Consider the following 26,157-nt stretch of genomic DNA (forward strand, 5'->3'; position numbering starts at 1 on the left):
GGATAATTCAACTTTCCGCTTTGGTCTTTGAATAATAACATTAAATATTAGATTTATTTTAAACTACAATAAAAGTAACTTATTTTTAACTATTTAAGAAATGATTATTTTATTAGTTAAAAACGCGCGTAAACGCGTATATCTCGTTTTAACATCAAGTACAGCACTTTGGCAACCACTGTCATTATTATACCGATATTGCCTGCAGCATGGCTCTGTATTTAATTACTACAAATTCCCTTCCCGTTTGATCATCCACGTGCTTGGTAACTACTTCGCGCGGTTAGCTTCCTCGGGCCGGGTCGAGCGAACGGCCGCGCCTCCGTGCAAGATGATCATCCCGATGCCTAGCCCCCTACACGACTTCCTTCCTCAATTCCCGTGGCAATCGGACTGCGATTTCTGTCTGCCCTCCCATGGACACAACGGGCAATTAGTTCATCGAGCGTGTATCGGAGTGTATCGACCGATCGCCACGGCGCGGCGTCCCGCTGCCGTTCGTGATTTATGCCGCATTGTCTTCTGGCCCACGGCAGCGGTCGTACGATCCCGATCGTTTGAATCCATCCGTCGCTTATATATCCGTTCTTTTGCCTCGTCGCGGCCACCTTCTCCACCTCGCCGTAAGGTATCGATATCGCGGCTCGAGGAGTCCTCGAACTCTCGATCGAGAGCTGGTTCTGCGCGCGTGACCGGGAGGTTCTGCCTCTTCATCCCGCACGTTTCTCTCCGCTCCACCGCGGCGCCGCGCCGCCGAGGAGGTGCGATCGTCGCGGCCGTAGCCTCATTAGTCGCCTGATGTCTTTCTTAATTGCCTTGCTCCTTCCTGTTGCTTTATTCCTTAGCGCTGATCTCCGATCGCCCCGCTAAGGTAAATCGCGCAATTTTTTGTCTTCATTATTAACACATAATGAAAAAGAGAATAGCGTGCAAAAAACTTGTGAGAAATCAGCTTGGTAGTAAATCTACATCATCCTTGATACCTCGCGGACGGAGGTCGGTACTATGTAGTTTAAACGCCGTAAGTGTCGTAAACACTGTGATCACGCATCGCGTATACACTACGCGGAAGAGCGAGTGCGCATTGTCGGAGTGTTTTCCTATGTGATGGATGTGTCAGGGTGCCGAGGTTATTCCTATGCGTTTTCCGCGAACTAAAAATATCTCGCTATAATGATGATTAATAGGGTAATTTCGGCGATCATGTAAAATCAAATCGGATAATGTATTATTATTATAATATATTACGCCTATAGGACATGACAATTCCGCATGACCGCGACAAAATGGAGCGGAACGTTGCAAGCAAGTGTATTACTTGGAAAAAAATTAAACTTCCGTAGAATTTCATCCCAACATTTTCGAAGGTAATGGCGCGTCGTAAAAGTGGAAAAGAATAGACACGATACCTTAGACTTTAGGAGCTTATAATAACGCTTCGCGCAATCGTAATGGAGCGTTCGCGAAGGAAGTATTCTCTCACGTATCACTTGCGCCGCGACGTGGCCATATATTTTCCAAGCAACGAACGCCGACTCCCTTTACATCCGTACGCCGGTCGTGTATCGATCTCTTCTCACGAGTGATCGATGCAGAGATCCGAGTCTACGGTCTCGTCGATCGTCACCGTCGTCGATATCGTCGTTGTTACCCGATGATTTAAGTTCTTAACCCGAGACTCCTGCTGTCAGGCGCAGCGCAAACGACATTCCCGCTTCCTCGCGACCGTCTCTTCTTTCTCTCTCTCTCTCTCTCTCTCTCTCTCTCTTTGCGCTCTGTTGCTCTCCTCCTTCCTCCTCGCGCTTTCTTTTTACTTTTTTCAGAATAACGATTGTTTCGAAAGATATTGGCGTGAATGTCATATGCGCAACTCACGCGACGTATGGGTGTAAACGTGTTCACTTTCTATAAACGTCGGCACGTTGCCTAATCTATTTTCGCGCAGACAGTCACTTCAGTTGTACTTCAGATTGTATGCCTTTTTACAGCGCATACGTGAAGTTATTGATCTAAACTAGAAAGGAGTTTAATTCAACGTCCAATCTGGATTAACAAATAATTTGCAATCGAAAAAGAAACATTTGCAGATAAAAAGCAATTTAATATATCTTACTCCGTAAAAAAAAAATTAATCTGGAAGCGTCGTGCGTTAATCCTGCATTGATTACTTCAATTCTTCTCGATTTTCACACAGGCGTATCCATGAATTTACAATTGCGCCACCGACACGCGCAAGATACTTGTGAGCTTACGATAATGTTGTTCTACGAATCCAACAACAGACGTAAGTAGAGCGCGATTTCACGATTGCAATCCATATTGTATTGATGTGTACACGTTGGAAAGTGAAAGAAGGAACTGAGAGCGCGAAGAAAGAGCGGGAAAGAGGGAAAGAAGAAAGCCGGCTATACGGTTTTATGCATTCGCGATTGCGAGGAACGAGGAGGCACCCGGAGGGCCGCCGGAGAGAGACCCGCTGAGTTATGGACACATTCGCGATTTCTTCAGGTTGTACCTGCTGGCATCGGTTAGAGGGAAAGGGCAGCCTGCTTTATTGAATTGGGTTACATGATTTACGATACCGCCTCCCGATCTCGCTCGATCACCGCTCCCTGTCGAGGTTGACTCATAACGTTTAACCCCTCGCGAGCTCACACGTCACTGATCGTTATTGTGAACCTGCCTTTTATTCGGATTGATAAGAAACAAATTCGCGACAGGTGTGCCGGCGCCGAGGTTCCTAGAATAAAATAGAAAATCCGACGGGCAAGATTATACTGGAAAATCGTGCTGCGATATAAACGAAATTACGATTAGGTGCGATAGATGCCGAGAAGTCGTTAGCATCCTCGGTATATAAAGTGTGTGTGGGCAGCTAAGAAATATTAATTCCTTCAGAGAGCGCGACGGGGTGATTTAGCGATGCTCGAGAAATCTACCTATCGTCGGGACGAGCCCGTACGTCTGCGCTTACCGGAAGATATTAGCGATAAGGTGTATCTGTGCTTCAACCTGTTGCGCGGGGGAAATATTACCTCGGATTGATATAGTGCCGTGTCGCGGTGAATATGTTACCCTGTGTACCGTTCACCGTAATGACGTTGTACGATAATGGCACGGTAATCACGATGGCTATTAAATACTCCGACGCGATATTTGTTCTCTCGGACCTGTGATCTCTCTCCGATCTTAAACCACCGATGGACCTGACACGCGCATCCGGACTACATTTCTGCTCATTTAAATTATCGCGTGGCACGCGGTATATCGACCTCTCAATCGCGATTGCGCGCTCGCAACATTTATATCAGCGTTAACCTTTTTTATCGTCTCGCTACTTGATTAACTGTACACAAGACATCTAAAGATATCCTACAATTTTTTATCTTTCCCTGTAGCATCGTACTGATATTATCGTATTTTGAAATAGCCTATTCTGTATTAAACAATAAATCATTAATTTTTGAGAGATCAGTGATGGAAAGTGTACTGTACGTGTCACGTGGGCGATCCCGCGGTGCGAAACGATAAACCGGCAGTGAAATCTTTTTTTTCAGTACGCAAGGCGAAACAATTTCTGTTCGGTCAAAGCCAAGATGCGGAGCACGCGCTTCGCTCGCTCGTACGTCAATAAAATCAGCGGGTGTGGCTGAGCTCATTGGTAGGACTCGTCCAGGGTCGTTCGGATCTCGCGATGCAGGAAGAGAGTATCGTAAAACTGGAGAGAGCGGCGTTCGCTCGTAGACCGAACGCAGGAAAAGTTCCGGTATCGTCGATCTGCTCGTTGATCACCCGATGGCGGAGGAGAAATCTGGATGGTCCCAATGAGATAATCATCAATCGCCGTCCGAATTGTCAGTAAATTATCGCGCTCTGATACGAAATTTGTATCGATAAGGATCAATCTTCATCGAACGCTTTATTCGTGTTCCGAGTTAAATTGGAGCAATTCTAAATATGACACATTTGATAATGAGACTACCGTGCATAACGGTTCCCTCCCCCCCGTCGGACTCATAAATATTTTCCGCGCGATTGCATAAGGAATTGGGCGATCTGACGGAGCCGACGTAATGTCAGATGCAGACGGTTCGCCAATTTAAAGCGGCCTCGAAATCACGATCTATCAGGAAACCAGTTTGAGTGCGTTCCCGCTCTTGGCACTCACGGCCGTTGAGTGATGGCTGGAGCCTAGGGCCGAGCATTGGAGCCCGTGTACCATAAAATCGCTTCACTATATCAATCTGCTTATTGCCTCGTCATATATGGCCTTTGTATCGCAATAAGCCGGGGCGAGGTGTACAAGAGTGTCACCTCCTCTTCCTCCTATCCACGTCATAATAAATAGCGGCGTGAATCACAGGAGGATCTTTATGTGTCGGATATTCCGACGTGCGTGGTACAGGTTATTGTCGGTTTACGCAACTTAGCGATGCATATTAGCATAAAAGATTTAATCAATTGCAAAATATACGGTATATGCTCGGAGAATTTTTTGCGCGTATTTTTTCCTTATGTAAGTTGCACGGCCAGGCGTAATCTTTTACACTTCTACCACCCGCTACTCTCGCAACAATGTCGACGATGAATTATGTAACGCACCGTTATCCAGAATCCTTGGACGAACGCAATCGAGCGAGTATTAACAGTCCTGCGTACACCGCGGCGGTAATTACTGTCTCGCAACAACGGAGTTCCCCGTTCAATAGTAATTTATATTCGAATGATATACTGCGACAGCAGGGTTGACTGATACGGTTATATCCTATGCTTGACTATGCGTTACACGACGGTAAAGTTCATCCCTGGAATTTTGATCGCGCGCGCGTAACAAGTAGGTATAGCTCCCGCAGGAAGACAGCTGGGATAGATATCGAAAAAGAGAAAGATCAACTTTCATGGCACTAAATGTAAAGAAAGTGTTACTGCTTGATATATACATCCCGATAAATATAAGCTTATTAATATACGATACTATTTTTCTGCAATCACATTTCGAGCCTTATCGCCCGCTACGATCTACCACCTTCACCGGGCGCCTGATTATCAAGAAATCGCCGAAGAAATTCTTTCTTCCGCTTGAAAGAAATCAAAGCGAGTGGGAAAGAAAAGCTATTTTCGCCCCGGGCTATCAGTGAGCATCAATGACGGCAGGACTTCATAGTTCACGGCTGATTGCGAGTTAGGAATTACAGCAACGCGTCTCCCGAGCGGAAGAGTGGTAACACGATTTAATAAGTGATTTAATAAGTGGATGCCGGTACACACGCGGTATATACGGGTAACGTCTCCTCTCCCTTCCGATGTCGCTTCCACGATCAGGCTACGCGTTATCTTCTTTACCTTTCTCCTTGGTCTCTCCTCCTCCTCCCCGGCGAACGATTCCTCTCGGTACAGGTCCGCTGGACGCCGCCACATTGGCGCCACGCACTCCCACCCACATTTTCAAGTTATGCCGAAGGAGAGTGCACGCATGCACGCACGCACACACGCGCGCGCAGCTGGGTGATCGTCGCACAAGTGCAACGCGTGTATCACGCGTACATCGACGATGATGTCAGGGGAATTTGCACCTGGCGGTACGCGCATGTACGCGCGCCGGCGATCGTACAGTATATCCGTTGCCACGATGAGGAAGGAGAGACTCGGGTTCCTCGCCGTTAGAAAGCGCGCGTATATAATACGGCCGCGCGCGAAATCCTGCGCGGACGAAAGTATCCTCAGCGATACACAGCAATATCTCACTCCGAGAGACGCGACGGCAAATAATTATCGCCGCTAGTTTATCCGCACCGTCGCGCGCGGCATCGCCGCTACCACGATAAGACCGTCAAAACTGAAATGTGCGCATCCGACGTGCGTTCGTTCATTTATAAGAGTTACTGAAATACGAAGATGCAAATACGTCAGAGACGTCAAGTATCGCGATCACGATAACGATTTAGCGTTATAGCTTTTAGGCCAACAAATTTGAAACTGTGGCGCAACACGCAATTACATTATTCTTCCGTTTCGTCATAATTTTTTACGTCTTACGCGAGACACCAGGAAGTAAGAACATTTTACTGACAAAACATGAAATTAGCATAATTTAAGGAATTTTAAAGCGATCTTTAGTTAAAGTACCGCAGTTAATATTGCGCATTCTTCCTGCACGCAATCCTATTACGATATCTCGCGTCTGACCTATTGTCCCAAAGAGAACTAGAAAGAGTAATAGAAATAACTCACAGACCGCACGTTAAGTGTATCGTCAGGCACACACCGTTGTTAATGCCTGCGCAATTTGCACAATTTGTTTTACGATCTCATTGTATCGTTTGATATAAAGTCGCTGATCTCGTGTATTCTGGTAAAACGGGTCATACTTAAATTTCAATTTGACGCACGAAAATGTGAGAAAGGGGAAGAAGTAGGTGGGCGAAGCGCAGGTTGATCAATCTGGCAGATGGATTGCGTGCTTTCCTCCGGGGCGGCATCCAGGAGCGGGCCTTAAGAGGCACCAAAGAGGCTACTGAATTACTGACAGCCAAATAACAGGCCGATCCGCAGCGCGATGTTCTCCGGCGTTGTCGGCGCCCTTTCTCTTCCTCCTTCTCGTATCTCAGGCCTGCACCGCCCGGCTGTCCCAATATGGGCCAACATATTATGCATATCGGTCATCGTGGCTCTTATCTAAACGACGCGACGTAAGTACAGGCGCATCCCTTTGGAGAAGCCGACCACGAGAATGTTTCTCGTGTTTCCGCGACGGCCACCGGTTTCGTCGGAACCGCGGAAACTTGATTAGACGAGAATCCCGTCTCCGTCTTCGCGAATCGTAATCCTGGCGGATGAACGTTGGAACGACCGAGACGACGGCGTGTGATCACTGATCGACGTAATATTGTGTTCCCACCAATACTGAGAAAATGCCATTCACCGTGGCGGATTAATGCGCCGTAAAAAGAAGGCGGCCTTATGAAGTTAAATTCGCGCTTGATTATTAACAGCCGTAATGCAATGCCGATATAGGCGCCTATTCATTATCTCCGCTCCGTCAAAAGGCTTTTAAAGGGAAGTTACGTAAAGCACGTATTATACGCGTGAATACGATTAATTGCCACGATTTGTTCCATCCACTTTAATGTATGTTCATATAATCACTGTCGTTTGTTCCTTTCTCTCCTGCAGCCGCGCCCGAATTCGTCGTCTCCTTACTTAACCGCGCACGTACCTGCAGAAATCGATCGACGTCGATCTTGAACCGGCACGTCTAAGAACCGAGAGCGCTCCGTACGGTGCGCTCGTTAGTATCACCTAGCTCCAATAATTACAACCGCGCGATATTTTTCCGCAGCTATTCGATAAGATCCGGCGCAGAGGTCGCGCAGAGACATAATCTATAATTACATCGGTGCGCCGACCGATGCACGTACACAATCGCACTGGTTGTTAACACATACTCGCACGATCGCGCCCGGCCGTTTCTTTTCGTGCGAGAAATACGAGAGTACTGAAGGATGCCTGGCTGGCTCTGTATTAGGCTTGTAAAATAGATATATCCTCGCGTTTGAAAGGGAAATGATTGCGTTCGGTTATTTGTCTGTTGCGCGCAACGCCAAACGTCTCAATATCCTCTACCTCAGAAAATATATTACTTTAACACGTATTACACGACAGTGGCATGCTGAGAGTTTGTGCCGCTCGTCTCTGGCAAATGCTTCGAACAAGAGGGTAGACTATATTTCTATACAATTCGCTTTACAATCGTCAATATTGCCTCATCAGCTTTCCCGATATGCTGTCCCCTGGGAAACCATTAAGCGCAGTCGACACGCGTCCGGTCGTTTCTCGGGATACTAGAGCGGGTGTGCATTAATTTGTTACCCGTCGAATACGATCGAGAGCCGCGGGGGAGTTGGGTATGACGGTCCGTCGTGTCGCAGTTAGTCAACGCTGATGTCGGGACCACCCCGATTTGCCCGCATTGCCCTCTTGCTTCTTCGTCCCAGCGCCAGCGCGCGGTGACCTCCGCACTTCTCCACCCTCCATCGTTATTCGCGTTCTCTTCTTACTTTCTCTCCCATGTGATCTCTCCCTTTCCTGCGTCTATGTGATTCATAGACTCGGCGGGAAGAAACTACATGTGGATATACGTCCCGACTCGTTCCTCGGCAAAGCAACAAGCCTATCTACTTTCCTCGCGTCATGCTGAGATCGATGGAAAAGAAGTGAGAATCAGATGTCTTCGGATATCAAGAATATTTATCGGCGATAGCTCACGTATGATAAACATATAATCGTTATGTAATGATCCACGACATTAATAATTCATTTAAAAAAAAAGGTAGAAATTTCGTAATAACGACATTGCTTCTTAGCCAGAGTGAAGAGATGATTAGCTATTCATTTCGATGCACTTTCGAACCTGCTCAACGGTTTAGCGAATTCCGATCGTCTGATCTTCGCGACCGGCGAACTAAGCCGTGTCTCTTATCTCACGGTACCGATCCTGAATTTGCGTAACCGTTACGAGAAAGCGAAAGAAGAACATTGTCATCCCAGGGGTTAATGCGTTCCACATACTCAAGCAGCCTTGATATTTCAGTCGACGTTCTAGAATGACCAGGCTGTTTTTCTCGTCAACTCCGCGCGCAGATAGTACCGCGCGCAAGAATATCGCGAGCGAATACCCGTATCGTCGGCTTAGACGCTGGGCGGAGCGTGACGAATTTCAATCGTGTGAATCCCATCGGTGCCGTTCAAATGCATCGGCCGATTAGGGACGGTTAACCGTCGCTCGAACGGTGAGAGACAAACGAGACGTCACGATCGCAAGGTACTGCTGACTAGGATGTTACTGCTGTTTGTATTCTCGACGATCCAACAGAAGATTTCTACTTCACGCATGATTTTCAGGTTGCGAGAACAATGACAAATGTATTCATCGCCTTCTCCGGCCTGCACGAGTCTCTCAGAAATTTATCGCATCCGCTTCTGGCTTACAAATATCCCTGGAGATATTTGGAGTTCCATTTCAATTGAAAGAGCGCATAATTTCTCTTATCTCTGATCTCTTACGGTCTTTCCTTAACAATTCGGCGCTTACAATAATGTTTCTTAATGGATTTCGATCGCCCGGTAAAGAAAGTTATGTCGCGCTGCTTCCCGGCATCGGAAATACGATTATGTAGAAATAACCGAGTACCTATAAGCGACTAACTAACTTGTAGCAGTCGGCAAAGCGATAACGCGAGCGAGACAGACGCGGCGCGCGGCGGCTTAAAACATCCGATAAGAAGCACGCGCGCGGGATGCTTAACGATTTCATAAAGGAGATAGTGGCTGAGGGTAGAGCTAATTAAGCGATACAATCCCTGCGTCCTAAGGGCCGTTAAAGCCAACATCAAACGCACGCTTATCCATGGTGGAAGATACTTAAGATACCACCACCGACCATCGACTCGCCTAATTATGCGTGACACTTTGATGCCTCGCGCTCACCACACGATTCCATTTTTTGGTATATTATTATTTGTATTCGCTGTCACGTAATATCATTCTATTATACGTTAACGTTTTATGTTCATAATTTTATATACTTACTATGTAGTTTTTATATGCTTATAACGTACTATTTTATAATTATCCTAAGAATAATGTAATTAATTTCGTTCCTGTCAATTTCCTACGTAAATCATACCTTTCACGATAAAATTTTCAAATTTCCGCTGAATATTACTAAACGGGTTTCGATTATCGGCTTTCGTCAATCCCAAATCGGGGTATCGCGCGCCACGCCCTGATCGCACATGCATACATGCATGCGTGTTGCATTGCGTTGTCTCGAGCCTACATAAGAACGTTCACCGGCGATACAGGGTAGATAGGTGGAGTCGGTGTTCCGGACTGGTCGAAGCGGCGTGGACAGGTCCGCAGAGCCAGAAGTTGATCCACGATTATGGCCCCGTGCACGCCCTTGTTCCTTCGATCTTGCTTGATAACCGGTGCAAGTTCCCGGCCGTGAAACAGTTTTCGGGCCGGGATCGTTTTTGTTGTCGACACGACACGGCCAATCTCCCTCGACACGGAATGTCGCGCGTTACTCCCGTGGACGACCCGCTGGGTCGCCGAATTCCTCAGGGAGTGATCCTGGCGATCCGCACAGACAAACGGTATCGCGAACATCCATCCGAAAGAGCTACTCGCTCCAAACAAACACAATGCCCCATCTTCTTCGAACAAGGGATTTGAGATTTTAAGACCGATTATAAGTTTTTGACGCCAAACTACCAATGAGAAGTGGCATATATAAGAAAGATATATATATCCTAGAAAACTTCCAACGGTAGTTCAATTGCCATTAAGTGAAATACGTTATGATCTTAGATATTCATGCGTCGCACGTCGCTTAGATATTCGTGCGTCACAAATGTAAAATTTATCTGACCGACAAGGTTTTAAACATAACTGTTTTCATCCCGTTAGTTCTGAAATTATACGTTGCTTGTAGATTGCAACATTATCACAATTATCGTTGTAACGCAGATAATGCGGCGACATATAAGAGGATTGAAATTCTCTCTTCCTAGCGGGAAGGTCTTGCGCTGCTCTTGACGAATGTTACTCGCGCACGATCGCTTGGTGCGTTTTGCGACATGGAAAGAGCCATTGAATATATACCGTAGCGCATTATGTGTGAGATACGGCGCTTAATGGGGAACTTATTCTAATGTTATGGTCGCGCGATATGCAGAAATACAGGCTTCTCCGGGCTCGATTTACTAATTACTATGCAGATCACCTGAAGTTGTCAGGCACCACTTTCGTGGTGAACGCGCGCATGATATCACATGCAACGAATAGGAATCACGCAGGTGCAACTTGACTCGAGAACCACGCGAGAATTCGCCTTCACCTCCATTCCCCCGTCCCGCCCCACGGTCTTTTCACAACCTTTCTCTCCTCGCTATCACGAGGAACATGATTCGCACACTTCTCGCGTTTCCATAAAGAGATGAAGAAAGTCGCGTGCATTCCTGGACCGGCGCGGTGTGACCTATGTCACAGAGCGAAATAGAAGTTTCGCGGCGCATAAAAAAGAGGCGGAAGAGCACACCTGTGCTTCTCGCGTCACGTGGGCGTTTCGCGGCAACAAATGCTATTGTGATGTATTCTTGCAGGTTGTTTTTCTTCGCCGTTACGATCACCTATGGTGATCGTCCTTGATTTTTAAAGAGACATCACGAAGAGACCTCGATACACACGCATTATGAATTACTCATAAAATTTTAATCAAATTAACAGATTAAGACTGAACGTCAGATTCTTGATTTTTTCGTGCGTGCAAAGCTTATAGTTTTAATAAACATAGTTTATATAGTTATAAATTTCTGTCAGTTATTAAAAGTTATAATAATCGTTAGACTAATTGTTATTATAGTTGGGTTATAGTCTATTGGTTTAATGAGCATAAATTATGTCAGAAGCATTTGTAAAAAAAGAATGATGTGCTAGCAATTGCATATCCTGCTTTCGAGAGGCAAATAACTCTGGGTTACTCCGCATGTTGAGACCACTTTTACGAGGGGGTTTAATAGATTATAAAGACGTTAGAGAGGAACAGTCGGAACTCCTGCCGGCGTATTGCTCAAACTTTTGTAGACTTTTATCGCTCATTTTCTTTACTGATCAAAGCCTGAATTTCTAAAGACTGGTACAAACTTGCGTTATTGTTGCCATAATAAATTTTATAAACCGTTAACCCCCTTTTCTTATATCTTTCATATATACAGTATTTTATAGGTTTTATGTAAAATATATGAGATACATGTAATGTGAACGTTTACGGAAAAAATTCAGAGAAATAGGATCGTTGACGCGAGTTTTGTCGACGTTCTATCGAAACCGATTCGTGCGGGTGATCGGGAGAAATTGAGCGATCACTTGAATCACGTTGTAAGTACCATTCGTGCGATAATAATCATCCACGGAGACCCGCCGCAACCGTCCTCGTGATTATCCTCCCGAAGAGACACGTGATCCCGACGACTCCGGCCGATCGAGATAAACACGAGCACCGAAGACGTTATTGACCATCCAGACGCTGTTCATACCTAAGCCGGACCCGCGATCGCGGCGGAATGGAAGCGACGGAGAGGGGTTTTTTTGCAAACACAACGACAACTTGTCCGGCGGTGTTCACGATTCGACCTGGGCTGTGACCTCGACGTCGTAAATTCCGCGTCATAGCGGTTGTCACCGGTTCATCTTTTTACGAGCGTACCATGGCTCGCATTCACGGCACCCTCGAGATGTACTCCGCGTTGGCCAGGGTTCCCCGGATAAGCCGTGAGTTGTTAAAAGGACCTCTTCTCTCTCTCTCTCTCTCTCTCTCTCTCTCTCTCTCTCTCTCTCTCTCGACGGGAGGTCCGTGACAGCGACTTGGCACATCCTTCGCGGCGGTCCCGCTGTCGCGTCGCGTCGTCTGGACTTTGAAGAACTACCGCGGATAACTCACGAAGCGACAAGTTATATTTACTCTTCTAGAAACGGATAAGTTCCTGCACGATGGAGACTTTATCGAATTTATTTTGCAACTAAGTCGCTGTCTGTTTTCTGATAACAAGTCATGCTCACTATCTATAACTTTACTGCTAACAGAAATCTCGACGATAGTCAAGAGCGTACATCACGAGATTGTATATCCTAATTTCATATGTATATTCTGGAATATGACTCTATCACACGTAATATTATCTTGCGGTTATGAAATATTTCGAAACCGTCAACGCAGATTCGTATAGAGCTACCGTAATAACTGTACTTCGAACGGTTTTTCGGAATAGGATCTGCTTATCGTGGGGCTAGTTAATGCGACGGCTGTGTTCGTCGAGATGGAGGCACTCTTAAGATGCGAGATATGACAAAGTTTTGATTTATAGTCCTGGCGTAATCGATTGGGGAAGTGACGATAATTCGTTAGCGGTGCGGGGCCACGTCGTTGATAGCGACCCGACTCACATTGTCACCCGCGACGACGTTAATGTGACCAAGCCCTCTCTCATTTATAGCGCTTGTATACGCAGGTACACGACGCGGCTACCGTGTTTTGTGCCCGGCATCTCATTAATATTTCAATTACCAATTCTCGTTTACGATCGTGTTCACGCGAGGTACAGCGCGAGAGAGGTGAGATTTTTTTGCCTCGAAACGACATATATATGGACCAAAGTTTAATGGGCGATTGCTTTGTCACGGTTCTCTCGTTGAGGACATCTCGATCTGCGACATTCCCGACGAAATTCCAGCTTGAATTTAACACGTAATGAAATGTTTGCTATAATCGCAGCTACTGGATCATTAAGACTCAAATATCTTAAAGTTAATCATTAGTATATTAATTAAATTGATTAATTAATAAAATAATACAATTTTATATAGTTTTATTTTTATAAAATCCTCCCTCCGCTTCTCATTTCCTTTCTTCGCGCAATCTATAATGCAATCTGCGCCTATATTGCATTACAATGTGTGCATTTGTTGTTTTTTTTTTTTCATTACAAAAGATTAAAGCATAAAAAACCACATTATTTTATTGAATTTTCAGTTCTTCAGTCGTAATTTGATTTGAAAGATTGCAAAACTTGATAAATTTAAAAAATATATAATATTTTAATTAAAAGTACAAAGATGGTGTTGACGCAATTCGTAAAGGTGACAAAGAAATTATTCGTTTCTGCATTTTCTCTTTATATGTGCAATTCACGGTTAAATATTCGCACGGAGGATTTCGGCGCGAGTTATTCGATGCCAATGCGCACTTTCGAAAGCAGTCGGTCTTGAATTAAAGGTCCCCCGTGAACGAAACTTTAAACCCACTTCGCCGGCCCTCATGCAATAATTTAAGCTTCGCGCGTTCCTGGCGTGCTCGCGACATCAGGAATCGTAACCCGGTGACCCTGTCGACACATAGAAATAAATCGCGCACCGAGTCACGAAGAAAATTCGTGGTGGAACTCTCTTGGAGGCGAGGAAGAATGACACGAAGGAACGTCCGCTTGCCCTCGCCGGCGGATCGACGACGCCGAGCCGCGCATTTAATCGTTCCGCTACGTAATTAATTGGGTCTGGTAACGAGCTGCGTACGGAGATTTGCGGGACTCGCTGGTGGAATTGCAAACATTTATCATCTATTAATTAAGCGATTAGTCCGTGGTGTTGCGCTAACGAGAAAGTCAGTGCGTGGAAGGTAGTTCTTTTCGCACGAACGCCGTCGGGCAATTTCTGTAGCACTAGTCGGTAGCTCAATAGAACTGGAATTCGAGCGTGTATAATTGTAAACGTTGGAAGACCCGATAATCAATGGTTTATTGATCCCCGAGAAATAACTTATTATTTCCTATCATCTGTCGCGGAGAGTCAACGGCCGCTACTCGATTTATGTTCGCTCTCCGTCGATTTTGTACGCTTTCGGTTTTTTGCGTTCTTCGCACCGACGCGACGATCTGTTTACGTAGCGTTTGAACGCTTCATTGATTCGATTCGATCGATAGCGTGCTATCGAAACGACTCGATGATAATAAGTCATCTCCGCACAGCTCGTCACAAGGCTGCAATGTGAGGCTCGAGTATTATTGTATTCAACTCGCGGTTCTATCTAGCAAGAAAAGACGGCAATCGCCATACTTTACGTCTACGGATACGCATTGAAATGAGCGCGTGGGTGGCGCAGAGAAAAGACGCAGGTAGATTCACGGAAGAATGTACGGCGCTTTGCGTTTTCGCGCAGATCGGCGCGAGAGATCTCCCGTAACATCTCCGCGAGGATGTTGGGGAAAGCCCGCGTTTCTTTTCGGCACTCGTGCGGATGCACTCGCTCGTGAAACGGGGACTTGTATTCGTCGGCGAACTTTTTCGGTGGCGTGTGGGTGACTCGGAGCGTTCCCGTTTCGCAAGACGCTGCGGTTGCAATGTGACGCGTCGCCCCCGCGATTTTCTCCGACGGGAGGAACCGCGAGGTCTACGGGGAACATTATAGCGTTGATTTTCGCGTAGGTTGACACCGGGCTCTCGACTGTGTGACACGCGGCGCCAACGTGGCGGCGACGGTTGGACGTTACGCCGATGTCACGGTGCTCGTATTATTGCCCGCGCGTTGCGTTTCTGCGGAAACGCCGGGGTCCCCCGTTTATCAGCGGCCCGTTGCGAAAATCGCCGTTGCGTCATCACAAAATCAATCTGGCCGCGCGATATACGTCGCCGGCGCGATTCTTACCGCGGCCGCGACGCCGAAGAAATTTTACGACGATCGCCGTGACTTAAACGACAGCAATCAGTAGTTCCAATGGTCATAACTATACATGTGAAGCTTAATAGCTCCGCTTATTTTCAGGGATGTAAACCGGTTTCGCTTGTGGATTGCCTGTTTTCCGGTACTGTGACGCGACAATGAGCGATATGTTTATAATTGCATTCATTGTTCATTCCTTCTCTGTCTGCGATCCGGAAAATATAGCATTTAATTTTCAATAGCTATAAATATCTGCCGTTAATATGTTTATAAATAAAGTTATGCAATAACGGAATAAAACGTAATACATAAGATCGATATATAACCATGTCTACTACGCTTGTGTCTTATATATATGTGTACACTGCGTTATTTGTCTACGTAGCCCCTCGTTAAAATATCAATGAAATATCTTAGATGTTTGTCAAAAGACGACGAATTGTCACGTAAATTATCACGTTGCAACTAAGACATCTCTCAGAAAGATAATGCGATCATGCCGTGACTACTCCAATCGGAGAAAATCATCTTAACAATCCACGACGACAAAAGATTTACAAGAAGAAATAAAGTTGGGCATACCGGTATAAATAGCGAGGTACCGTTGCGACCGTATCGGTACCTGAGGGTCGGGGTGATGCGATCGTGATCGATGTAGATCGTTCTTTCGATCTATCTGCGGCAATCCGTGCCCAGGCAGACCGGTGTGTCTCCACCGGCCGATCGGCAACAATCTACATATACCGGTAAACTACGCGACGTTTTTACGTACACACATAGCGAGAGACCTTCGTATATATACAAGTGAATAAGTTATACATGCATATATAAATGTAAAACATTTGTATAGCGAGATCTGTTTCCGGGTCACGCTACGGCAGGTTGACGCGCCAAAGATATCGACGCTATTGTCTCTCGTGCCCGATATCGGCGATCCTCTCGCATCGATTAGCATTGATTTGTGGATCATCGTGATTGGCCTGCGGGACTAGCGCGGCCAATGCCGATTTATTCGGATATGTAGATGGACAGTTGTTACGGTGATTTTCCGTTTTGCGAACGATCATAGATAATCAGTCAATTCGCTCGCGGTTAGACAAGATCGAGATCGCTCGGTCGTAGACGTAGATCTCACGCATAGGATTCGTCATGCCTCGATATCTCAATAGTCAAGTGTATATCTGCGCTATATCGCAACTGAACACTTAAGATTTGGTTGCGTAACGCACGGGGTGTCCGCAAATTCTAATTCGCCGCGGCGTCAACATTGAGAAGAAAAGAGAACAATGGGTGTCGCTCAAAGTTAAAATAAGTTCTGTAGATTTGAATCCGCGCTCTCCTTTCGCCGCTGGCTACGGTCTATGTAGCTTTAATTGTATCGCAACGATCTCTTGTGAACCGAGAAAGACACCTGCGCGACCAACGAGAGTCGCAGCTGATATCCGAGTCTTCCAGATTGCGTAACGATTCATGCCTAACAAAGTGTGGGACTCGGTGTATTAGAGCCGGTAAACGCGCGGGGACCCTTAGATTCAACTCGTACCTCTTTCTTTCTCCGACGAGCGAAATCGTATAAACCGCGAAGATAAGATCTACCTCGACCACGCCTCGAGAGAAGGATCGAACTGTCTCTTCCGTATACGTCGAAATCGTTTTTGACGTATCCCGCGAGGATTAGCATAAGGTGCGTCTCGCAGGCTCATTGTCTCAGGGTTTTGCATTTCATTTACGTAAGAGCATGATGAATAACAGAAGCCATCATTCGACACTAACTAACGTTAGACAATAGTCTGCACCAAACGATTCCTTATTGGAGCCCGCTTCATTTCAACGCTTATACTCTAATAATATTGTAATTTTCATACGTACACGTAATGCAAAACTTGCAAACCTTTAATATAGTCTACTAGAGAATACCCCTCGCCTAGAGAATACGGAAAATAAATTTACATACGACGTAAAGTTTACGTTCTAAGATTTTCGCAATTATTAATTCTAATTTTATATCAAGCAGAGATGTACAATGTAAATGTTTAATATTAATTTAATTAATATTTGTGACGATCAACTACCTATTTTTCTACAATGTGTAAATAAAAATTGTAAACAAACACTTTCACCTAATGCAATTTCAATTTCTTAGCAATAATAACTGCAACCGCACTCTTACGTTTTTCTGCGTTACTCTTAAATCTTATCTCTAGCAGATACTTTTATCCACAATAGATATTCTTCTCTACATTCTTTTGTACTGTATTAATTTCTATTATATTGTTGTACTATTTATCTGCTATAGATATTGTAATGACTATTCCGAAACGTTACTATCATATATTCGTCTTTTCTACTATATGTGCTGATAGTTATATATCGGTAGTAGATAGAAGAAATTATTCGTCTTCTCTACTTTGCCGAGACTCTGTGGGTAATACTGATACTCATTCATATTATGGGAAGAAACTCACAGAGGGACTCAAATCAGTTAAAAGAATGCTTTCTCATAAAACCAACAAGACCCACAAAATACTCCAGTTTAAAAATTTAAACTTGCAGACGCTAAAGTCATGTGAATCAAATAAGAGTTGCTCAAGGGTGCTTCAATTCTTTATTTCGGCCTAATTACTTCACTCGGAAAAGAGAATCGTTCAAACTGTGATCACAAATAACATCCTTGACAGTGACAGTGTATACGGCCATGTTGCAAACGTATTAAACAGCTGACCGTGAGAAAGATAACTAAAAGGATTTTTTCGTCTATTCATGAGAGATTTCAATGTTTTTAAAAAATACATTTCAATACTGTCATCAGGAACATAGAATTATTAAAGTCAGCAAGACTCCCTGTGATTATTTCAAAGAAAATGCTGCCACGTACTCCGTATTCAGAGACGGACCTGCATTATCGATCCGAGGGGTCGAAAAACGCCGGCGTATTATTTAGGAAATAAGAAATATTAAAACTTCGCTTCTTCGCGGCTGCTCAAGGCGAGCCAGTGCGTAATTTCTATGATATGAGCTGACTCACATCTCGCACGTAGTAAGTTAAGTATCGCCTCTCACCGTACCTCCGCACAGGTTCCACGCATGTGTGTTAATGCGCGGGTTGTGAGGTCATACACCCACCTTCACAGGTGGTTCGTTTTTCATTCAAACCGTGCAGAACGTTGTAAGACGAACGCGCAACGAACGTCTTAACAATATCCGGTCGGTTCTAGTAAAGTTTCTTTTTACACAATGATCATGAGGACGTTGTTCGCGGTTCATCCTGTGTCACTGGTGCTTGTATTTACGGTCACTGCCATTGGCGGCAATTACACAGATATCAATCTACCGCACGAGCATGTCAAGTATTATTTCAACTCTTTTCCCACGGTAGCAGAAAAATGCCGCAATGATGCGACGTGTCCATATAAGGTAAGATTATATTTAATATTAAATTCTTGACATATTTTTTTCATTTTGTATAATATTTAAAACATATTATATACAATTTTATTTAAAAATTGATTTCTGTGGATTTCGCATTTACATAATATTATTCACATATTCATTTGAATTAAAAGATTCTTGAACATTTTTTACATGATTTATATAATTCATTAAAAGTTTCAAATTTATAATACATTCAGGATAGTCTCGATACTAAAGCATGTTGGGGCTACGAGGAAGATTGCAAAGCAGAAAATTCTTTTTCCATTCCGCATTGCCCAGGAGATCATAAGGGCTGGGTCGCCACAAAGAGAGCTCAGTTAGATACATATTACGCACAAGGCGATTTCGGATACGTGCGCGATCAAAGGAAGGAAATGATGCTTTTATGTGAACCATTATTTGTGGTAAGTTTACTATATAATTATTTATAATATATTACTTATGATATGAATCTGACGTCATACGCGGAACGCAAAAAGATAATAAACTTGATATCTTGATCGGATTTTACTTTTTTCAGGATGATTCATCCTTGGAGTGTTCGGAGCATATGCGGTTCTGCAGAGCGAGAAACGTGATGCTAAATTTCACAGATTTGCTGAATCGAAAGGAACCCATACGATACAAAATGGATGTACTAAAAGAAGGTGAAATTGGTGGCTACTGCACGTGAGTGAATATCAGCGAGCAAAACAGATCATCTATACGAGGAATTGGAAAGTGTCTAACTCTCTCTTCTGCGATCAGGCTGAACGAAAAAAGATTACAAGAAAACGCAGATCACATTAGTCCATTACAGTCTTGGGGACCAGAATTACGAAACTTTCGAAAATTACATCACCGGCCGATTGTCCACGGCGACTGTGATATCGTCATTGAGAAACCGACTTTTATCATGAAGATAGATGCCAGTAAGTTTGAAGGCATTTGCAAAAAGAATGTCAGATAAATTACGGTTCACATTCGCCACTTCGTTAAAGTCGCTTTTTGTTTTAGTAGTAAACATGTACCATCACTTTTGCGACTTTTTCAACTTGTACGCATCATTGCACGTGAATCTCTCGCACCCATCTGCCTTCGATAAAGATAATCATATACTCATCTGGGAAAGTTATAGGTAACAAGCATAAAACGAATCATAAAACAAAATTGACACAAACATGTAAAATGAAGATTACGACCCGTTAGATACTGAATTACATTTTGCTTTTAGCTATCGATCGGCGTTCCAAGATACCTTCGAAGCATTCACGAGAAATCCATTATGGGATTTAAAAACATTTCGAGGCGAAACAGTGTGCTTCAGGAACTTGGTGTTTCCTTTACTGCCGCGAATGATCTTCGGCCTATTCTACAATACACCACTAGTACTAGCATTGTATATCATTTCACCGAGATGATCCATACTCCAAAAAAGAATATCAATTATTAGAAAATATTGTTTTAGATTTATGGCTGTGAAAAATCCGGATTGTTCAAAGCTTTTGGTGATCATGTGTTGCATCGACTTCAAATACCTGTTCATCAAAGGAAAGATCGGAGAATTCGTGTGACATTGCTGAGTAGAGATACGCAGTACAGAAAGATTTTAAACGAAAATGAACTGGTAAACGCTTTGAAGGAGAACCCGGAGTATAAAGTTAGGAAGGTAATACTCAAATAGAAAAATATAATTATCTTTAACATTCTGTTATATGTCACAACACGTTCTTTTTGCAGGTGGTGTATAATAAAAATGTATCATTCAAAAAGCAGTTAGAAATTACTAGGAATTCTGATATTTTTATCGGTATTCATGGCGCTGGCTTAACGCATTTAATGTTTTTGCCTGATTGGGCAGCAGTGTTCGAAATGTAAGATATGTTATGAAACATTAAAAAGTATATGATTGCGAATAGTAAAATCATACATTTCAATTATTTTCCGCAGATACAATTGCGAAGATCCTAATTGCTACAAAGATCTTGCACGGTTGAGAGGTGTAAAATATTTCACATGGAAAGATACGTCAAGATTAGTGCAACAAGACCCGGTATGTCCGTACAGATTTTTCGCTAAAATAATATAAGGTTTGATAACTTAGTTTTATTATAATCAAAGAAAAATTTGGTGATAAATAAGAGCGATACTATAATAGATATTTGTGACATTTTTGTAAGTCTTTTCTATTCCATTTTATTTCCTCACTGATTTAAACTATGATTAAAGTTTTGTCATTAAATGTAAACATGTAAACATACTTAAACAGTTTATAATTTACAGGGGACACATCCTGATGGCGGAGCTCACGCCAAGTTTACAAACTACAGCTTCGACGTTAAAGAATTTCTCAGAATTGTTTCGCTTGCAAGAAATCACGTGAAGCACCACAATGCATTTAGGAAGTTTAACAATTCTCATGGCAAAATACAAAATGACACTAAGACGACGGATAATGAAGATTTAGTACAACCTTCCAATGCTAAAGAACCGATACGATTACAAAAATCTGATATATTATCCAAAGATGAATTATGAACAGGACTCTTAGGCACTAAATTAAGACGATAAGGTATGGTAACAGAACGTGATCTAAAATGCATTTGTTGATCGAATTTCTTATATACTTAGTACTAGTTTTATACTAATGTACATACTTTATTTTGATAAATAAAATTAATGCGCGATAGATCGCGATATGTCTGTGTTGCATTTAGCAGTACTTTCTCTTAATTATTAATTCGTAGTTAAGTTTAAATATACGATATCTGTATATAATATTTAATTACGTATTTATATTTGGCCACATAATAACTATAACGTAATCTTTCTCTATAAGGAAAAACAAAAAATATATTAACAAAATTCACTGTACACGTTTTAATATAATCACATATAATGTCTTCAACAAAGACTTATGGAAGAATATTGTTATCAGCAAGATCGTCAAAATCTCGATCAAACATTGTAAATTCATTAAAATCGACTCATTACCATTTTTGCATATACTTCACAGTTTGATCGGTATCTTGAGCCTATAAAGTATCAATGTTGAAACTATACTCACAGCCATATATATAATTAATATTAATAGAGCTACCAATTGTTTGGTATACAACGTATGTATTGACATATTGACAAGACCGGTCATAACGTTACTAACAAGAAAAAAGAATAGGCCGTTGTAATTTATAGCATCAAAAATCTCTAAAGATCTCCTGATTACACATTCATCATTTTCCTCTCTCTCACTCTCCCCATGTTTCTTTAAATTCAAACGCAAATTTTTACGCAATTTCTCTGTTTTGCTTTCAATGCTAGACTCGTTTATCGCGCAATCAATTACATCTAGCACAAGTTCTACGAGCAGCAACAAACTAAGTAGTATAGTTGCTAGAATTACTATCCACATGCAGTACCCGGCATTGGCTAATCTTCTTGAAATCTTAAAATCGCAGAATAATGTCGTGATGCAAGTTTGTGCGGAGATCAAAGACAATTTAATACACAGCAACATAGACTCATTACAATGAGTGTAGCCCATTCCAAATTCATAACCATACAGTTTCAGAGAAATATTCATATTCGATCTCGTGTGCGAACTTTGATATGTTGAATGTATCAATCTTCCAATAGCTACGCCAACAAAATACAGTCCTACGTAACCGGGTACGGAAATTAGGCCCTCTCGATTGGCAGATATAAAGTCGTCTCTCGGCCCGTCCCACGCCAAAATCCACGTCTTTAAATCTTTAAAGCTCATAGTGTATTCGTGCATCCACAATATCCATATACCTGAGAGTAACGAATACTTCGAGCTAATACTGCTGATAATCATGCTACTGAACAACTTGACGATAGCTAAAGTTATAAAAAAGTTCCAATGAACGCCGTACTCGGTAACGTGCTTCTGATATCCTACGTACTCGACTACTGCGATACGTCCGAAGCCCAACACCAAGAGGGGCACGCAACTTCGGAAGCAATTTTTCATATTTTTCGTCAAAGTTTCCTGAAATCCTCCTCGACGGAAGGTAGAAAAGTCTCGAGCCTCTGGCGCGACCAACGCATTTGCCAATATGAACAACCCGACACCCGTATCCATTAGACTGTATCCAAACGCTTCTGTCTTGGCGAACTTGCGTGGAAAGATACGAAAATCGACGGCTAATATGCAAATCGCAGTAATAATGTTAGTCAACGCGCGAAAATGAGTTACGAAGGGCCTTTTGCCGGTAACCGGCCGCACACGGGTTGAATTCGGGAGATTAATCCGCTTGTTTAGCAGCAGCATTATGTTTAGCAGAGAGATCGATATCATTATCACGCATACGCTACCGATGTGTCCCGATAATATCGTACAGCACAAGATAATCGGGATGACGGTTAGCATGAACTCTATGACGACTCTCACATTTTCGTGGGTGTACTTCTTAAGGATTCCCAGAGTCGTTGTTGCTAATAAGACGCCGCATACGGATGGCAGAAGCGTGAAAATCACCTCTTCCGGTGTCGTGCCTCCGTGATTGGAAACGAACGCTTCTTGCTCGAGTCGGTATTGTTCCTTGCTCACCGGCGGCGTCATCGCCAAATCGAATTTCAGGCATTCTACGAGCGTGCCCAACCCAGCTATAATTTTGCGCAGTTGAAGAAAGTATACCTGACAAATAAAGAACTTACGGTTGCTCGGATGATCTGCCCGTTAATTCATCACTCGCGTGTTTCGTCACGCGTGTGATAAATATTCATTGAATGCCAATTCTGCACGAAAAATTTGATATCAATGTTGTACACGACACATGTTCATATTGCCGTAGATGGCAGCACTTTGCCTTTTTTTTTAATTGTATTCTACTCTGTGCGCGATTTGACGAGAAAGAATATATCAATGAATTCAGTGGTCTTTCATTAATTGTCAAAGTTGTGTCAAAACGTCGTCAAAATCTTATGATTATTGCAATAGAATGTGATTAATTTAATTACATATTATGTTAAAAAACGACACATGATAATATCGCTGTATTGAAAAAATAATACGCATATTTTTTATTTATTAATATTAGCGTACCTATCGTTACCTGCTGTTTGTTCAAATATTTAAACAAATATATATATTTGGTACATAAACAGAGAATGACATAACCAAAAAAAAAAACAGAGTTACATGGAAGTGAAAACTAAGAGATCATTTCCTTTTGATGAGGATTTTGTCACGAATAATCAAGTGAAAAAATTTAAAGTACATATTAATGAAACGCGGAACAGTATCAACAACATGTCTGAACATAATTTTACAAAACGTTCCAAAGTACAATCCTCAGAGGCATCGAAACGTGTTTCACTTGTCGAAAAGATGAGGCCAACGAGTATTGCGGCTTATGTGGGACAGAAACAAATTATTGGCCCAGACACTGTTTTGAGCTACTTATTGGAAAAAGGAGAGATTTCTAGCATGATATTCTGGGGTCCACCTGGATGTGGAAAGGTAAAGCTAGTTTTACTCTTCACTTTTACAGCTGCCTTGTAATAACCATCTACAATTTATATTTCAGACATCCTTGACGAATATAATAGCATGTTTAAGCAGAGAATTAACGAGTAACAACGTGCACATTGTGAATCTATCTGCAGCCAATTCCGGTGTAAAAAGCATAAGGGAAGCTGTTACCGCAGCGAAGAACAAATCAAAATTCGGATGCAAGACCATTGTCTTCATGGATGAAATTCATTGTTTCAATAAGCTTCAGCAAGATATATTCCTGCCACACGTAGAGGCAGGAACGTTCACTTTAATTGGGTGTACCACCGAAAATCCGTCTTACAGCTTAAATCCAGCTCTGTTAAGTCGCTGTCGCGTATTTGTGTTCAATAAATTAACGGAACGCAATGTAACAGAGATTCTTTATAAGGCAATAGAGTGCATAAATGGTGGCACGCTCGATGCACAAGAAAAAGAACTGACAAACAGCAGAAAACAGATTAAATTTCACTCCAATACAAAACACAAATTTCATGTTGATAATAATACAGTACAGTGGCTAGCAGAAGCATGCGATGGCGATGCACGTGTAGCTCTGAATGCTTTAGAATTAGCAACGCTTGCGAAGCAGGCAGGTGGATCAAAAGCATCATACAATAATAATGTAACAATAACTCTGAAAGATATTAAGGAAGGTTTAAAAAAAACGCATGTGCTTTCTGAAAAAGAAACCAATCAGAGCCATCATATGTATTCGGCGCTTCATAAATCAATAAGAGCTGGTAAGGCAAGTGCTTCTCTGTACTGGATGGCTAGAATTATGGCAGCTAAGGAAGATCCGGTAAACATTGCGAGACGGCTGGTTAGAATATCTAGTGAAGACATTGGTCTAGCGGATCCAGACGCTTTAGGTAAAGAAACGAAATTTATTTTTCGTAGTGTATATGTAACTAAAGTGTGTTTAAAAAATTCAGGTGTAGCTGTTCATACAATGCATGGCTGTCAAATGATTGGTATGCCAGAGTGTGACGTGCTTTTGGGACAATGCACGGTTTACTTAGCGAAAGCACCGAAATCTCGATCGATATACCATGCATTAAAAGCAGCTGAGAAAATGATTTCGGAATGTAAAGGTCCTCAACCTGCCGTGCCATTACATATGAGACATAACTCAGCAGACAAAGCTATATAGAGTAGATTCGATAAAATTTATACTTTGTTCTTTGCATAATCATTACTAATTTATCGTTTTTGTAATAATAAATTTTTATAACAAATCCTTGTCTTGTAAATATTAGTAATTTAACAAACCAAGAAAGTGTGGAATCTGTTTATTTATAGAACCGCAGTGTACCGATATTTTTCAAGAAAAGCAGAGCTTGTAAATAATTAAGACTTATATTTTGTACGCTCTTTTGTTATACATTTATTTCTAGTTGGTTAAAGAAACCATCAACCTCCAAACATTTAAGCAAATTAAGCCAAAATTATTATCAATCCCTATTCTAACCTGAGATTGAGTGATTGCAATTGTCAGATTGAGCATGCTTAATCGATATATTCATTATTTGTTATTCTATCAATTATTAATATTTAATAAATTATTTAACTATCAATTATCAATTCGCACTCACCTATTTGCGAACCTTTGTAATCCCTCTCAGCATGTTACAATTTACAATGCGATGTCGTGGATACAGGTTTGATATTAGCGCGCCGCTGGTGCAACTGACCAATGATGTTAGGTACTAAATGTAAACCACCGACCATTGGCTGACGCTCCTTTTGTCAGGCAAATATATAGTGCACACTGTGGAACTTGGAATTGTCACTGTAGTCGTGTGTGATATGTAGCGATCACTTCTACCAGAGAGAAACCTGAGAGAGGCCATCCCGGCCTTTTTCGTGTGTTGCTGTGTTGCATTTTCCGACGCGCCGCCTGAGAAAGTGCAACTCAACTACGTCGTATCGCTCGGTAATCGCACATGGTTTG

General features: G+C 42.7%; 3 protein-coding genes across 5 annotated transcripts; 2 read left to right on the forward strand and 1 right to left on the reverse strand.

The window, feature by feature from the left end:
- The first annotated feature begins 17,747 nt into the window (after nt 1-17,747).
- Nucleotides 17,748-21,397, forward strand: Eogt (EGF-domain O-GlcNAc transferase). 2 transcript variants are annotated; one of them, XM_071777861.1, is made up of 10 exons: nt 17,748-18,688; nt 18,904-19,110; nt 19,227-19,375; nt 19,454-19,617; nt 19,703-19,823; nt 19,920-20,073; nt 20,154-20,354; nt 20,426-20,559; nt 20,636-20,738; nt 20,969-21,397. In XM_071777861.1, the coding sequence occupies exons 1-10, from the start codon at nt 18,509-18,511 to the stop codon at nt 21,221-21,223; spliced, it is 1,668 nt and encodes a 555-aa protein (XP_071633962.1). In that variant the 5' UTR covers nt 17,748-18,508; the 3' UTR covers nt 21,224-21,397. The 2 variants fall into 2 exon arrangements, with proteins under 2 accessions (XP_071633962.1, XP_071633963.1); XM_071777862.1 differs by having other exon boundaries at nt 19,706-19,823.
- Nucleotides 20,845-23,522, reverse strand: LOC139812768 (phosphatidylinositol-glycan biosynthesis class W protein). Its single transcript, XM_071777863.1, has 2 exons — nt 23,366-23,522; nt 20,845-23,293 (listed from the first exon to the last, which is right to left on the reverse strand). The coding sequence occupies exon 2, from the start codon at nt 23,268-23,270 to the stop codon at nt 21,696-21,698; it is 1,575 nt and encodes a 524-aa protein (XP_071633964.1). The 5' UTR covers nt 23,271-23,293; nt 23,366-23,522; the 3' UTR covers nt 20,845-21,695.
- A 23-nt stretch (nt 23,523-23,545) lies between these two features.
- Nucleotides 23,546-26,151, forward strand: LOC139812769 (ATPase WRNIP1). 2 transcript variants are annotated; one of them, XM_071777866.1, is made up of 3 exons: nt 23,546-24,170; nt 24,238-25,075; nt 25,865-26,151. In XM_071777866.1, the coding sequence occupies exons 1-3, from the start codon at nt 23,850-23,852 to the stop codon at nt 25,894-25,896; spliced, it is 1,191 nt and encodes a 396-aa protein (XP_071633967.1). In that variant the 5' UTR covers nt 23,546-23,849; the 3' UTR covers nt 25,897-26,151. The 2 variants fall into 2 exon arrangements, with proteins under 2 accessions (XP_071633967.1, XP_071633965.1); XM_071777864.1 differs by lacking the exon at nt 25,865-26,151 and adding an exon at nt 25,139-25,572 and having other exon boundaries at nt 23,552-24,170.
- The last annotated feature ends 6 nt before the right edge of the window (nt 26,152-26,157 follow it).

Source organism: Temnothorax longispinosus, chromosome 5 (assembly GCF_030848805.1).
Source record: "Temnothorax longispinosus isolate EJ_2023e chromosome 5, Tlon_JGU_v1, whole genome shotgun sequence".
NCBI lineage: Eukaryota > Metazoa > Arthropoda > Insecta > Hymenoptera > Formicidae > Temnothorax > Temnothorax longispinosus.